Raw genomic sequence first — 16229 nt, 5'->3', positions numbered from 1 at the left:
TCTAATGATTATCATCTTGTTTGTGGTTATACCTGCTCTCATACCTTGCTTATCTTATTTTTTCTATAATTTTTTTAAGGTTTTATTTATTGATTCATGAGACACACACACACACACACACATACACACACACACACACAGAGGCAGAGACATAGGCAGAGGGAGAAGCAGGTTCTATGCAGGGAGCCCGATATGGGACTCGATCCTGGGACTCCAGGACCACACCCTGGGCCAAAGGCAGGTGCTAAACCGCTGAGCCACTCAGGCATCCCGCTTATCTTATTTTTAATTCTACTTACATGTGTAGATTAATATCTGGTCTGCTTAAATCTGTTACTAGTGCCCTCCAAACTATTTTGATGCAAGTGCTGGCTCATCCTCCTAGCTGGTAACACGGTTAGTTCAGTCCCTTGGTGACCTGATGTCCTTGTCTCAGAACTGCAGGGAGGTGGGTTAGGGATGGTGCAGGAGAAGACAGGACGACCGAGGCTTGAGGCCCAGGCCTGCCTGAAGATGGATCTACATTGACTCTCTTAGGAACCACAGATAGGCCACTGTTCTATGTGCAGGGAGACAGTTGCTTATGTTGTTCATCTTGAGGTATCCTGGATAGGTTATTCTGGGGTATCTGAGTAGGCTAGGTTGCCTAATAATCTCATGTCTTCAAAGTGATAACATTTAATATTTGTTCACATTTATTCAGAGGAGAAGCTGGATGTCGCTCAGAGCGTGAGACAAGGAGCTTACAATGCTAACTCCACTTCATCCAGGACGGTTCAGCTCTGGTACTAAAGTCCCAAACTCCTTAGCAAAACAAAAATCCATGTATACACTTTAAGAAAAGGCTCAGATGGTAAATTTTCTGTTACACGTATCTTAGCACAATTAAAAAGAAAGGAAAAGATGTTAACGCCCTGTAGTTACTTATGCCTGCCCTCCCCGAAAGGCAGCATGCCGACCACCCGTTACTGCCTCAGTGAGTGTCCCCTCAGCGGCTCCCTTCATGAGTCCTTCCCTAGAGAGGGATCCTGATCCAGAGGGTCTTCCCCATGTCCTTCCTGGCTGGTGAGGCCAGGGCAGCCCTCCTGCCTTGTTCCCTGCTTTCCTTTGGGGATGGGAAAACCATCAGCTAACAGCTACCTACCCTGCCACATGCCGGAACATTCCAAGACTGGATACTCTCCATTGGAGTAAGCAATGCTCTGCCCAACATGATCTTAAAGTTTAAATGCCATTGGGAAGGGTAACATAGCATGATACTTTCCCAATGGGGTGGTGAAACTGGGGGCATGGGGCAGAGACTATGGGAGGAAGCAGAGAAACGGAGAAGATGGAGTGGAGAGCCCCAAACTCCAGAAGGACTCTGAGTTACAGGGAGACTAGAAACCTGGGACAGCCAAGTCTGAGGGTCAAGGGGAAAGGGAATCGGTGACAGGAAGAGCTGGGTCCTCATAGTGGACCAGCTGCCCCCCTCAGCCCAACCTGCAACTTTCCAGAAAGAACCCCGGACAGATCACATCAAGTCGGCAAGGCACTGGCGAGGTGGTGTGCCCCATCCTACTTCCGAAGAAAATAAAGAGACACAACAGCCACCTTTCTGGAGCTAAATGTTTTTATACGTCTCAGCTTATTTCCTGAGTGGAGAGCTAGAGCCGCAGTGACTTCACCCAGATACCATGTCAGCGCAGAGTTTGGGAGTGACCCTGAAAACAAAGTTACCCCAAACCCAACTGAGCCGCATCTCCTAATAACATTGGCCTGTTGGCCAGCCTCTGCCTACTGTCTTTTCTGTCTTTGGGTCTTGTCTTCAAATGGTTACAGTTCTGTCAAACAGCACACAGCTGTTTTTACCTGCCCAAACCCAATCACATCTCCAATCATCTGAATGCCTTCATTTTCTATGCAATGCATGTAACTAAAGAAAGGTTGAGAGTCTTTCCGAGTGAATTTAACCTTCGTCTCCTGTCGTTCTCGCTGTCACCCTCTGGTTTTAACAACCAAACTGGGCTCCCGCTTCCCTTCTTTCCCCTCGATTCCGTCTCCAACGGCAGAGCACCTACCTTGCCCAGGCCTGGTGTGTCCTTCACCTTGTTGACGGCCCGCAGCAGACAGGGAGGAGCCGGGGGAGGGCAGGTCTGCAGAATGCCGCTGAAGCTGGTGGCAAAGAGCGGGGGCTCGGCCGCACAAGAGGTGGAAGGTCGATGCTTCTTCTTCTTCGAAGACAGATTTAACTTCTGGGCAGCTCTGGAAGGAAAAATGCAGAAAAGCGACAATAAGGAGCAGGTGTGGTCCAATGTTCGATCAGATATGCCAGAGTCATATTCTCTTCTTTCTCTCCAAGAACCCCCAGTTCAGGGAGCCTAGGTTGCTCAGTGGTTGAGCGTTTGCCTTCAGCTCAGGTCATGATCCCGGGGTTCTGGGATTGAGTCCCACATTGGACTCCCTTCAGGGAGCCTGCTTCTCCTTCTACCTATGTCTCTCATGAATGAATGAATGAATGAATGAATGAATGAATGAATAAATAAATAAATAAATAAATAAATAAACAAACCCCCAGTTCTTACCGAATCCTGCTCATCCTCCGGGTGCTCAGCAGTAGCACCTAGTAGCCACCCAATCACTTATACAGAAGGGGAAAAAAAGCCACACAATTGCATGATTCCGCAATCACAATTTCTAAAGACTTGTTTGAGATCCACACTTAGTTTGAGCGTGGATATGGCTGGTCGTCTTTGGGGATAAACAGCACCTATGAGGTTAATCATCCTATAACTTCTCTGGTATGAACTCAAGTGTGAGAGACCCTATGAGTTATTTAGAAATTCAAACACCTTGTAAAATCCCAGCCAGCCTGATGAAGAACTGAGTGGTGACCAATCAAGGCACACTATGTGTGTGGTTGTGCAAGAAAAACACATGGCCCTGTACAGCAGGGAAACATAAATCAACCTCGTTTTTGAAACATAACACCAAATTAGAAAAAAGTCCAGCCAGGGTGTATGGTGCTGAGACTATGGGCTGCTGTGTAGAAAACAGGCTCTCTCTCTGTGCAGGGTGGTCTTTTGATACAAAGTGCAATTCATGGGGTCACCTGGGGGGCTCAGTTGGTTAAGAAGTGTCTGCCTTTGGCTTAGGTCATGATCTCAGGGTCCTGGGATCAAGCCCCATATTGGGATCCCTGCTCAGCAGAGAGTTTGGTGGTTCTCCCTCTGCCCCTGCTCATGCTCTCTCTGTCTCTCAAATAAATAAATAAAATCTTTAAAAAGATGCAATTCATGGGCAAGCACCAGAGCCAACAAAGGTGGCACGGAGCAGATGGGGAAAGGCAGGAGGGAGGTTGCTGGTATCATTAATAATGTCAGTTGTTCACATCATGTCTTCTACTGTACAAATGTTCTGCAACACTTACAACACCATGTTCCTAACTATAGTGGTGGCGGCGGGTGGGGTGAGGTGGGGGGAAAAATCAGGGCAAGGGGCCACGAGGCAAAGGCATTGCTGAGACTGATACATTCACCTCTGGATTAATTCTTGGCATTTTCACAGTACACTTGTGTTGGACAAATTCCAATTGCCTATTTGAATGGTATTAAACGTCTGTGCTGCTGTTTAAGATTCTATTTATTCATTCATGAGAGACACAGAGAGAGAGACAGAGACACAGGCAGAGAGAGAAGCAGACTCCTCATGGGGAGCCTGATGTGGAACTCGATCCCAGGACTCCAGGATCACGACCTGACCCAAAGGCAGATAGATGCTTAACCACTGAGCCCCCCAGGTGCCCCTGAGCTTCTATTTAAAACGACCAGACTACCATGAACAGCTCAAAACCTCCTGATCCATCCATGTCAGTTACATGACGGGTCACCAGGGAAGCAGGTCAAGAAGGCAGAGTCAGGGCAGCCCCGGTGGCACAGCGGTTTAGCGCCGCCTGCAGCCCAGGGCGTGATCCTGGAGACCCTGGATCGAGTCCCACATCAGGCTCTCTGCATGGAGCCTGCTTCTCCCTCTGCCTGTGTCTCTGCCTCTCTCTCTCTGCATCATTATGAATAAATAAAGAAAATCTTAAAAAAAAAAAAAAAGAAGGCAGAGTCAGCATTGTTTGTACCTCTTCCTGCCCCCAATCTTACAGATCTGGAATAGTTAGTTTAAATTATGTGGCCATAATTATCATCCTCTGACAAATCTCTTGAGCTATGGAATGGCCATTGTGCAAATACAGCAAATGGAATGGCAGCTTCGAAGCTTGTATTTTCTTAGCTGTAAACCTGAAAATCTTTTTCCTGAGAGTGAAATATGGAGGAATGGGACACATGATGAACAAGAGGATGAAGGGTACCCAGGGTCCCAATGCCATGTGCCATGCTTAGGGAGTGCTACAGTCACTGTGCTGTGCCACAACAGACAATGAAGGGTATCGGTTTTCCACAATGTTTTCTTCTTCCAACCAGCAAAACAAAAACACTAGGACTAAACTTTTTTTCATGATCTCATTGCCACTCTTCCTGATGCTTTCCTTCTAAAATGAAAGGCATAAGGAGGTTGTTCAATAACTGGTCCGGTGCATCTCTTGACAGTTTTTCATTGCTTCTTGAGATACCACCACCCGCACCCCCGAAGAACAGGGGCTCATGCAGGGGTGTGTACTGCACTGCATCCTGACACCCATGTGTCTGCCCCGGGACCCCTTGCTGCAAAGCCAGGCTGTGTAGATGCAGGACAGTTGGAGAGATGGGGGGATGAGGATCTGCTGGTAACAGGTGGTGTTCACTCATTCACATTTGGATTCTTTCATGAGATGGCAACAGGACCTGGAGTTGCGGCGTGTGGTTCCCACCCCCTACCAGCTGGGGTTCCCAGTGCAAATGTGGAGAGACAGGGGAAAGACACCAAAAGACAGCTTAGAAAAGGCAGTGGCCTGCTGGCTTCTTCCTTTTTCTTATCTCTACAGTGTGTGCCCACCTGCACCCCACACAGAGACCCCACAGAGGAGGAGAGTGAGGATCCTGGAAGTTAAAGCATATGCAAAGCACTCCCAAGGATATCACCCTGGGGTTCCTCTCTCTCTCCTACAATGCCAAATTTTCACTCTGGAAAACACTGGATCATTCCCAGCAGCATACAAGTGTGCTGCTGTTTAAAGGAAATCTTTTTGTTGTTGTTTTTTGTTTGTTTGTTTTTGTTTAAAGGAAATCTTAAAAGAAAACACAAATCCTCTTCTTGACTCTTTCTGCAGCCAGCTCCCATTCTGTTTCCTCACTCATCTTTGCACAAATCTCATGGCAAGGCTGTCTAAACTTGTTTTCTCTGGTTCCTCTCCTTCCCTGGCCTTGGAGTTCATTCCAGACGAGGGTCCGACCCACAGCTGCCAATGACCTGCATGACCTAGCTCAGCGATGTGATTCCCGGCCCCATCTTTACTGACCCATCAGAGCACTGATTATACCCTTAGCTTTCATGCACTTTCTTCCTGAGGCTTCCAGGACATTTGTGGTCATGCCCTTGTGATTCTCTTCACTGGTTTCTTCTCTTCCTCCCACCCTCTCAGCAGTGGGGTGCCTCAGGGTTCAGTCCTTCGTCCTCTTCATGTCTACACTCAGTCTCTGGCTGTTATCTTCCAGGAGCATCATTTAAATAACATTACAATGCCCATGACCCCTAAATTTTTATTTCAAGCTTAGACCTCTCCCTAGACCTCTGTATTTATTTATTTATCCAATTACCCCCTCCATAACAATTCCACCTGCATATCTAATCCATGTCTCAAACTTAGACACTAAATTCTTGATCTTTTCCTGAAAAGCTGTGTCCCCTCAGCCTTCCCTCTTCTAGAAAATGATAGTTCCATCCATGCAATGGCCTCGACATCTCTGACTCCTCTTGCTTTCACTTTTCAGAGCCAATCCATCAGGAAATCATATTGGCTATAAGTCCAGAACATGTCTGTGATCCACTGCATCTCACCGCCATTACTGTCACTATCTCTGTCTTAGTCACTAACTCCTCTTGCCTGGGTTTCTAGAATAGTCTCCTAACTCGTCTCCCTTCCTCTCTTGCCCCTCTGCCCCCACCCCAACTGCCCAGGCTGCTTTCCACACCGTTATCAGAGCGGTTCTTTTAAAATATAACTGCTAGGAGGAAGACATAGACATGGCCAACAAGCACATGAGAAAATGCTCCGCATCACTTGCCATCAGGGAAATACAAATCAAAACCACAATGAGATACCACCTCACATCAGTGAGAATGGGGAAAATTAACAAGACAGGAAACAACAAATGTTGGAGAGGATGTGGAGAAAGGGGAACCCTCCTGCACTGTTGGTAGGAATGTGAACTGGTGCAGCCACTCTGGAAAACTGTGTGGAGGTTCCTCAAAGAGTTAAAAATTGCTGCCCTACAACCCAGCAATTGCACTGTTGGGGATTTACCCCAAAGATACAGATGCAGTGAAACGCCAGGACACCTGCACCCCGATGTTTATAGCAGCAATGTCCACAATAGCCAAACTGTGGAAGGAACCTCGGTGTCCATCGAAAGATAAATGGATAAAGAAGATGTGGTCTACGTATACAATGGAATATTACTCAGTCATTAGAAAACACAACCATCCACCATTTGCTTCGACGTGGATGGAACTGGAGGGTATTATGCTGAGTGAAATAAGTCAATCAGAGAAGGACAAACATTATATGGTCTCATTCATTTGGGGAATATAAAAAATAGTGACAGGGAATAAAGGAGAAAGGAGAAAAAATGAGTGGGAAATATCAGAAAGGGAAACAGAACATGAGAGACTCCTAACTCTGGGAAATGAACTAGGGGTGGGGGAAGGGGAGGTGGGTGGGGGATGGGGGTGACTGGGTGACAGGCATTGAGAGGGGGTAGATAGAATGAGCACTGGGTGTTATTCTATATGTTGGCAAATTGAACACCAATAAAAATAAATTTACATACAAAAAAAGCCCAAAACCACAGTGAGATACTTCATATCCATTAGGATGGCTATTATCAAAAGAAGAAGAAGAAAGAGGAGGAGGGTAGGGAGAAGGAGGAGACAGAGAAAGAAAAGAAAAACAACAAACAGTGTGGCAATTCCTCAAAAAATTAAATAATAATTGTCATAAGATTAAGCAATTCCATATCTAGGGATATACCCAAAGGAACTGCAAGCAAGGACTTGAAGAGAATTATACACCGATGTTCATAGCAGTATTACTCACAATAGCCAGAAGGTGGAAACAACCCGACATCAGTGGATGAATGGATAAATAAAATATGGTCTATTCATACAGTGAAATATTATTTGGCCTTTAAAAGGAATAAAATTCTAAATACCTGCTACAACATGGATGAATCTTGAAAATATTATGCTAAGTGAAATAAAACAGATACAATAGGACTAGTAATGCATGATTCCACTTCCATGAGGTACCTAGAGTAGGCAAATTCATAGACACAAAGTAGCATATTGGTTTTCAGGGGCTGTGCAGAGAAGATAGTGGGGAGTTCATGTTTAAGGAGCACAAGAGTTCCAGTTCCAGATGATGAACTCGTCCTGAAGATGAAGAGTAGTGATGGTGATGCAACAATATAAGTGGACTTAATGTCACCGAATTGTATCCCTGAAAGTGGTTAAAATGGTAAATTTTATGTTATCTGTATTTCCCCATAATAAAATTATTTAAAAAAAAAATAAAATATACCTGCTAGGGGCACCTGGGTGGCTCACTCGATTAAGCAACCGCCTTTGGCTCAGGTCATGATCTCAGGGTCCTGGGATCGAGTCCCTCATCGGGATCCCTGCTCATCGGGGAGTCTGCTTCTCCCTCTCCCTCTGCCTGCCACTCTGCCTACTTGTGCTTTCTCTCTGTGTGTCAAATAAATAAATAAAATCTTGCAAAAAATTTTAAAATAAAACATAACTGCTTATAAAACACATTTTGCTTCTCATCTCATAGTAAAATCCAAAGTAATTACAGTGGTATATTAAGGCCTCACATATATCCTCCCTCCTATCTCAGACCACCTTTCCTACTATTCTGATCTTCAATTACCCTGATCCAGCCATACTAGCTTCCAAATATTCCTGGTATACTCCTGCTGCAGGGCCTTTGCACAGGCTCCTGTCTTAGCCTGGAACACTCTGCTCCAGGGAGAGCTAGGCACATGGCCCTTACCTCCTTCAAATCTTTCCTTAAATGTTACCACATTGACAAACCTACCCTGTGCACCATGGCAGACCATACTTTCCAAAGATGGCTGCACCAATACGTATCCCATCCCACATGCTCTTTTTATAACATGACATTGACATTGCTATCTCCACTGACAGGCATGGTCTATTTTCCTTCTCATTGAACCTCAATGGAACTTCAAAACTGCCTTGATGACGCAATGTGGTGGGAATGATGTTGTATGACCTCCAAGGTTGGGTCATATGGCTTCTCTTGGCCCTCTCACCCTTAGAACCTGGCTTCCATGTTGTGAGGAAGCTCATGTCACATGAAGAAGGCCATGCAGAGAAGAGTTGAGGACTTCAGTCAGTTGCCAGCGTTAACTACCAGATCTGAGTAAATGAGCCTTTAGATGATTCCAGGGGCCATATTTCAAGTCTTCTGGCTGAGGACAAAGGCATTGTGAGCAGAGATAAGTCAGCCCCACTATGTCTTATCCCAAATTTCTGAACTCCAGAGTCCATGAGAGATAGTAAGTGATCATTGTTGACTTAAGCCACTAAGTTTTGAGGTAACTGGTTACACAGCCATAGTAAACGAACCACCACCCATGCCCAACCTCCTCATTTCCCTTACCCTGCCTGCTTTACCAACCCATCCCCTGCATGGCACTTCCTGTCTTCTAATGGAGCAAGCAGATGACTTCCTGAGTTACCATGTATGTTTCCTCTCTGGAATGTAAATCCCAGCAGGGCCAAAAGAGCACATGTATATGTTGAATGAATAAAGACTGAAGTATCTGGGGATATTTAGCCTGGAGAATATAAATCAGGATAAAAGGGAAGGAAGAGTCTTCTAAAAAACTGTCTTAAAAAAATGGGACTTCAGTGGCACAGTTGGCCAAGCATCTGCCTGCAGCTGGGGTCATGATCCCAGGATCCTGGGATCGAGTCTTACACTGGGCTCCCTGCTTGGCAGGGAACTTGCTTCTCCCTCTCCTGCTCCCCTTGCTTGTGCTCTCCTCTCTCTTTCTCTCTTTCTCTGTCAAATAAACAAATAAAATATTTTTAAAAAAATGAATAGGGCACCTGGATAGCTCAGTTGTTTAAGTGAACAAATCTTGATTTCGGCTCAGGTCATGATCTCTGGGTCATGGGATCAAGACCCACGTTGGGCTCTGCACTCAGCCTGGAGTCTATTGTCCCTCTGCCCCTCCCCCTGCTCATTCATGCACACATGTTCTCTCTCAAATAAATAAATAAAATCTTGTTAAAAATGAATAAATGATATGTAGTAGGAAGTATTTTTTTTAATTTATTTATTTATGATAGTCACAGAGAGAGAGAGAGGCAGAGACACAGGCAGAGGGAGAAGCAGGCTCCATGCACCGGGAGCCCGACGTGGGATTCGATCCCAGGTCTCCAGGATCGCGCCCTGGGCCAAAGGCAGGTGCCAAACCGCTGCGCCACCCAGGGATCCCTGTAGTAGGAAGTATTTTTTAAGCAAGAATGTCAGATAATTTCATGGGCTATGTTATTACTGAATCTCAGAAAACCTGCTGAGGAAGACAATAGTAATCTAATCCCATTTCTCAAAGAAACAGGACTTTAAAGAGTTAAATCCAGAGTCCTTTTAGCATCTGACCTGAATATCAATGTCCAGCTTCTTCAGACCCTGAGTAAATAATGGGCAAGTCACTTTAATCCTGATTGTTTAAAATGTATATGAAGGGTCTACAGAGCACCTGGCATGTCAATGGAACTCAAGAATATGATCATCGTCACTGTCATAAATATGATTATTAACCTCAGTTTCTGCGTAGTAAGATCCAGCAAAAAGATTACTGATCTTTGTAGATTTTTTTATGAAAATGAAGTAAGACTATACTTTAAGGGTTCATTACATAGGAAGTCTTAATAGATGGCACCTTGTAGGATTTATAGGTAGTGAAGCTGAGACCGCATCTAGGTCCACCTGCCCCATAGCGTACAGCACTGTCTCTAAATAGGTAGCAAAGCAGGTAAGCGAGACAAAAGACACATCTAAGTATAAGGGTATCTGTCTGAAAATAAGAGTAACCCATTAATCATGGGTCTGCTTCCTGAAATAAGTGAGTTTTTTGTCGCTGGAAATGCCCAAGTAGGAGCTAGAAAACCAATTCCAGGAAACATCAGGATGAAGAATGCATATGTTAGGAGAATCAGATGATTTCCAAAATCTCTTCTAAGGCAGAGTTTCTGAAGTACTTCCTAGAATCACTAAATTCCATCTGGGGAAGCCTCTGTTAGCTTCAATGCAGAAAAATAGTAATGGAGGTGATTATTTTGAGAATACATTTTAAAAATTACTTTCTTTTAAAAACATGTATATGAAATAAATATACTAACAGAATTTCAGAATTTGAAAAATTAATAAAAACAGTATTTTTATAACCTTATATTCTATGAGAACATTTTATTTTAATTTCAATATCATTATAGCCAGCTGTTTGATCTCATCTGTCTTATATGTTCTAATTTCTGGAAGTCAGCAGGTTCTGCTCTTATTATGTAACACTTCAATGAAGGCAGAGAGAAGAAGGTTAGAAATCATTCATGGATAATTGTATTATTCAGTGACATAAGGAGAGGCAGTCATGAAAGGATTGAAAAGGTAAAGACTTTTTGGCCAGACATGTATTTTGTGTAATTAATGACTTACAAGTTCCTTCTTCACAGGGAGAAAAACAAATGAGTGGGTTGTCTTAGAAGATTTCAAACAACAAAAAACCCTAAAACACAACTATAAGCAATATTTACTTGTCTCATTCTTACCACGGATTGTATTATAGGTTATTTCAAGCTATTCATCCCAGTACACATCTTTAAATATCCATGAGCTTTATTTACTTCTCTGGACTTCATTTCAAGATAAAAAGACCGTCTCTCTAACGGGATGAAATTAATATTTACTGAACACCCGTAAGGAAAGTGGTGCCATGCTAAGCCTTATGAGCCTGGGAACTCCTTAAGAATTCTTCCTTCTGGGTTCTACCCCTTTCTCTCACTAGCCTTATCATCTCACCCAGTTGACAACTATCCTAACACATTATGGGATGATATATGAATCCAGGAATCAGTTTAGAACCGAGAGGACCTTCACATGGGATGGTTACTTACCATTGGCCAGATCTATTCAGATCTATTCAGATTTAAAAAAAAAAAAAAGATAAGGCAAATAATTACCTGGTAAATTTAATTGGTTTTGTTGGGGGGAAAATCTTAGGTCATCAAAGGGGCATTTTATGATGATTTTTTTTTTTTGCATTTGTGCAATAGACTATTTGATCTTGAATTTTCAGAATTGTGGGGTGCTTAAATGGAAAGTACTTCATGATAAGTGTATCTCATAAGAGTTCAATTGGGGTCTGCCCCCTTAAGTGTCTAGAAATTATTAAAATATTGACCTAGCAAAATCTCTTAAGAATTATTGGCGTCATGAAAAACAGAACTTTCCTTTGGGAACAGGCAGGAGTATCAGGCAGTACAGTCATTTTCTTTTTTAAGGATTCACTATCCTTTTTAAAATTCAACATACTGTGTGTTGCTAACCACATTCTGAGAGCATTTCCTCTTTTTTTTTTTTTAAAGTAGGCTCCACTCCCAGCATGGAGCCCAATGTGGGGCTTGAACTCACAGCCCTGAGATCAAGAACTGAGTGGAGATTGAGCATCAGGCGCTTAACCCACTGAGCTCCGCAGGTGCCCCAAGAGAGCATTTCCTCTTATCTGAGGGGGTGTTCACATGTGAGATGCTTAGATAGGTGGGTAAACAGTTTATACAAATTACGAGGTCATTCAAGCTCTACTAAATTGGACGCAGGCAACTGGTGAGGCATCAGGTGAAGAACTGCTCCGGAGGAGGGTGGGGGAGGCCCCTCTCCACTGCCACATCAGCTGATGCAGGAGGGGGCAGTGGTGGTAGGGTGTCCACTGTCCACATGTTAAAGACAACCCAAAGTTCCATTTCACGTCGCAGTGGCTGCTGGGGCTGCCATGGGCTACAATGGCTTGTGCCATTATAAAATATTTCAATGCTCTGAGGATTAAGACTGCCGGATAACGACCAATGACTTGACAGATCACAGCAGTGCCTAGGAAATCCATGGGGTCAATGACGCAGGGGTCGAAGAAAATAAAGCGGATTATAAATAAAGAGGATATGTGCCAAGGACCAGTGGGCTGAGGCAAAGCTTCTGGAGACAGGTAAGACGTCCACGTGCACGTTAAAAAACAAAAACCACAGCAACAAAACCCCAGTTAGGCGTCGTTTTGAAATAACACTGATTTGAAAGCACTGCCGTGTTTGGAGCCTCTCCTGTAGAGAAAAAAAAAGCGTCCTCCTTCACCTTTCTACGCTGTAATTGGCTGTCACTGGGGTCATTTCCATGTCTCTGGAGGCTAAAAAGCATATGGGTCTTGGGGTTTTTCTGACTTTTATGTAAATGATCCATTTCATTAGTGCGGGAAGATAATTCATGACATGACTTCAAATAAAATGTTTACCATTAGGAGCAAAACACGGCTGACCATTAACCTCACCCAACTTTGCATAAAACACTGCGGCCAGACACTATGAGAGTTTGAAAGTGAATTGACGTCTACAATATAATGTACAACACTCACCCACGGTGATAATTTCTATGAATTCACCCGTATTCTTCTCTTAAGAATTTACCCGTTTTTCGAGGGCTTGTGTAAGTTGCCGTCGTTAACTACTCCAGCCTTCAGGGGTCCTCGGGCAAGGCCTTTAAGTCTTAGAGCAATTGGTCTTGAGAGAATCTATCTTATGTTCCAGAGTGTAATGAGATGCAGCTTTGCAGTGGGGGCTTGTGCTTCTCTGTGTTACTAGTGCTGCCCCCAGCACGGCAGTGCGAACTCACTCAAGGTCAATACCACGTGTCCTTTCTTCTGCACGGCCTAGACCCGCCCCAGAGCTTTGTGCCTGGTCGAGGGGACAGTGTGCGCTCACTCTGTGCTGCCTAATCCATCCAGCTTGGGGGTTATGACACATGAAAAGTCCCAAGCTTCAGTAGCCTGGAGTTCTAGATAATGCTCAGACCCTGGAATGTCTTACTCTTCCTAAAGCATTTTCCACCCGTGGCCACATCCATCCTCACTCAGCGATGTGGGGTAAGCTGAGAAGAGATCCGTACCGCAAATGAGAGGTTAAAAAAAAAAAAAGTGAAGGCTCAGAAGTTACCAGATTTTATCCACTGTCATGGGACTAGTGATTCTCTCATACTTAAGATTCGAACGCAAGCTTTTGCTCTTCTGGAGCCAGGATTTTTCCACAGCATCATGCTATTATGCAACTTGATAAATGAAAGCAGTTATTTTATTTTATTTGGGCAAAATAAAACCAAATGATAATCATTTGCTTAATAATAATGAAGACCAGAAAAAAAAGCAGTTATATATTTTTGCATGTAACTCAAATCAAATCATATATAAGCATTTACCAATTACTGATCTGGTTGCTTAGCAACATACCTTCATATCACAGGGGGAAATGTCTCTGCTGAGTGAGTCAGGTCATGCCCAGAATTAGGATGTGAATGGCAAATTATATGAAAATGGCTTCTCTGTCCCTACAATCCCAACCCAGAGTGAGCCCTTGCATGACAATAACAACAGCACAAGTACCACTGCCACCACATTAGTATGTACCATCCTCTGCTATGTTGTGTCTCTCCCTCTATAGACACCAACAAAATGCTGGAAGTTGCTTAGGACACATTTGAATGCTCTGGAAACTCAACCGGTCCATTGGTATTTACCGGATGGCAACTCTGCACAAAATAACTATGCAATCAGTGGGCTATAGATATCATGAAAGTCATCGGGAGTCACCCAGCAGCCGCTCTGTGTTCAAGGGTCCACTCCTAAAATGCAGAGATGTGAAGAATCCACATCACCCAGCACGACTGATAACTTTATACTGGCTCTGTGGCAGCAGAGATAAAGAAAAGCGTGAAGGAGCCTGCAGACACACGGTAGGTAACCGTGCTACCCAGTTAAAGAGCTTCACCACCAGGGTAGAGCTGCAAGCTTTTCCTGAACTGTGTTATCTGAGTGGCACACCATTCACCCATACCCAGGAGCACAAAAAGGGTAAAAAGCAGTATTTGAAAACCATGCTGTGGGTAGATGTTGCTAATCCATTTGCATCTGGATTTTTTCATGGTCCGAGGGAGAGCCTTCTGAATACATGAAAATGTAGCTCACGTGAAAAAATAATGGGAGCAAAAAGAGCCCATTCATAAACTATGGTTTTTTACAAAAGGTATTCAAGGTAAAACCTCCTCCTTTATGTAAAGCCGGGTACCTATGAGAGCGCTTGTTGAGCCAAGGTCCTCGTGTGAAGAGAAATGCTTTCATATGCCCCAATAAAACAGAAGATGTTTGATTAAAAAAAAAAATGCAGGTGCTGCTCACAACCCACCATCCACCAAGCGCTGCTCACTTCTGGCTGCCTGGAAGCAGGACACCAGACACTGTGGCCGATCTTCTTGGCTTCCTTTAATATTCTGTATGAGGGGATCTCTGATGGAGAGCTTCACCAACAACCAGGGTGCCATATGCAGGACCCCAGTGGGGTCCCTGGGCTGAAAAGAAGGCTGGGGACCTCTGCTCTAGTGAACTTGTCCAAAATTTGACAAGTCATTGACACTTTCTATAGGCAGCCTGGGGACACGTGGACTTCTGTGTTTCCTTTTCTCTATCTCTGCATGTCCAGCACACCTCATGTCAGACCCACATGCTGCCAAGACAAGAAACTCCAGGGTAGGACCTGGAGGGAAACTCACTAGAGACTGGCAAGTTCTGTTTCGGAGACTGAATGACCTCGGAAAGATGCATCTTGCTTCAAGTTTCTGCAACATGTCATATCTTGAGAGAGAGCACTCTTACTCTTCCAACAACACTGGAAGATGGAGTAACCCAAAACCAATCCTCCACTCACGTGTAACTGAAAGATCTAAAGGAACACCCTGCCGATGGGTCAACTGCCTTCGATGCCATGTGATGTACTTTCTCTTCACTTCCTCATTACCTGCACGTTGTTATTTCTCTCTGCACACACCTACACAGCTACACTTCTTTTATTCCCCACTCTCCTAGGGGGTGTGGCTCCAACCTGCTGATACACACTCATGAGAATGTTATCAGAGAGGAGGAAGCCAGAAAGAGCACAGCAGTCTGGACATCCGTTGACCTCAGATGCCCTGCACGATCCCAGGTAAGGAGCACACACAGAATGGGCTGTCTGACCTGGTACCAGGGACCTTGTGCCTGGGTCTGATGACCTAGCACCTCCTTGCTCCTGTTATGGAACCTGAGCCAAGCCCCAGGTGTTGGTCTTCCTCGACTCCTAGCCTGGCTTCCTGGTCTCCTGCCTCCTAGCTTCTGCTTGTCAGCTTGACTTCTGCTTATAGGTCTTCTGCTCCAGCCTGAGTTGACCTCCCCAGCTTTCATCCATAGTTGCACGTAGGTCCTTATACACTTTTCTGGGTGCTAGCTGAACTTCTGGTCATTAATCCCTCTGACCAGGTGCTTTCTGTCTGCAGCTCTTTCTCTCTGCCCTGATCTGCTCAGCCCAAGCCTGCTTAGTACCAGGGAAACTATGCAGGTATGCTCCTTCAGAGCCATACCTTTGCAAGCTGGGCCTGATAATACATAAATTAAAAGAACTGTGGGGGTACCTGGGTGGCTCAGTCAGTCAGTTGAGCGTCTGCCTTCCACTTGGATTGATGTGGGAAGCAAAGGCAAAGAAAAATTAAATTTCCTTACTACCTACAGTCCATTGACAAGTCCTTAAAACAGGCAGTGACCTTTTTCTAGGGATTCAGCTGCCTCCATGTTAATACTTTGCTAAGGGCAACAGGCAATCTTAGCCTGACCCCCCAAGATTCTGTAGGTCTACTTTAACATATAAAAATTCCTTTGGCAACTTCCTTTATCTCTCAACCCCTCAAGATATGTGTTAGCAATCATCCCCCAAGCATCTGATCTACC

At 44.5% G+C, this 16229-nt stretch overlaps 1 protein-coding gene across 1 annotated transcript in view; it reads right to left on the bottom strand.

The window, feature by feature from the left end:
* The window catches only part of KIF26B (kinesin family member 26B), a 444073-nt gene that overhangs the window by 133392 nt on the left and 294452 nt on the right, over positions 1-16229 (bottom strand). The window contains exon 5 of the mRNA XM_038542770.1: positions 2061-2244. Coding sequence (XP_038398698.1) covers positions 2061-2244 — 184 coding nt within the window. The remainder of the gene's footprint in view (positions 1-2060; positions 2245-16229) is intronic.

This window comes from Canis lupus, chromosome 7 (genome assembly GCF_011100685.1).
Source record: "Canis lupus familiaris isolate Mischka breed German Shepherd chromosome 7, alternate assembly UU_Cfam_GSD_1.0, whole genome shotgun sequence".
NCBI classification, from domain to species: Eukaryota; Metazoa; Chordata; class Mammalia; order Carnivora; family Canidae; genus Canis; species Canis lupus.
This window is presented reverse-complemented; position numbering and strand designations above follow the sequence as displayed.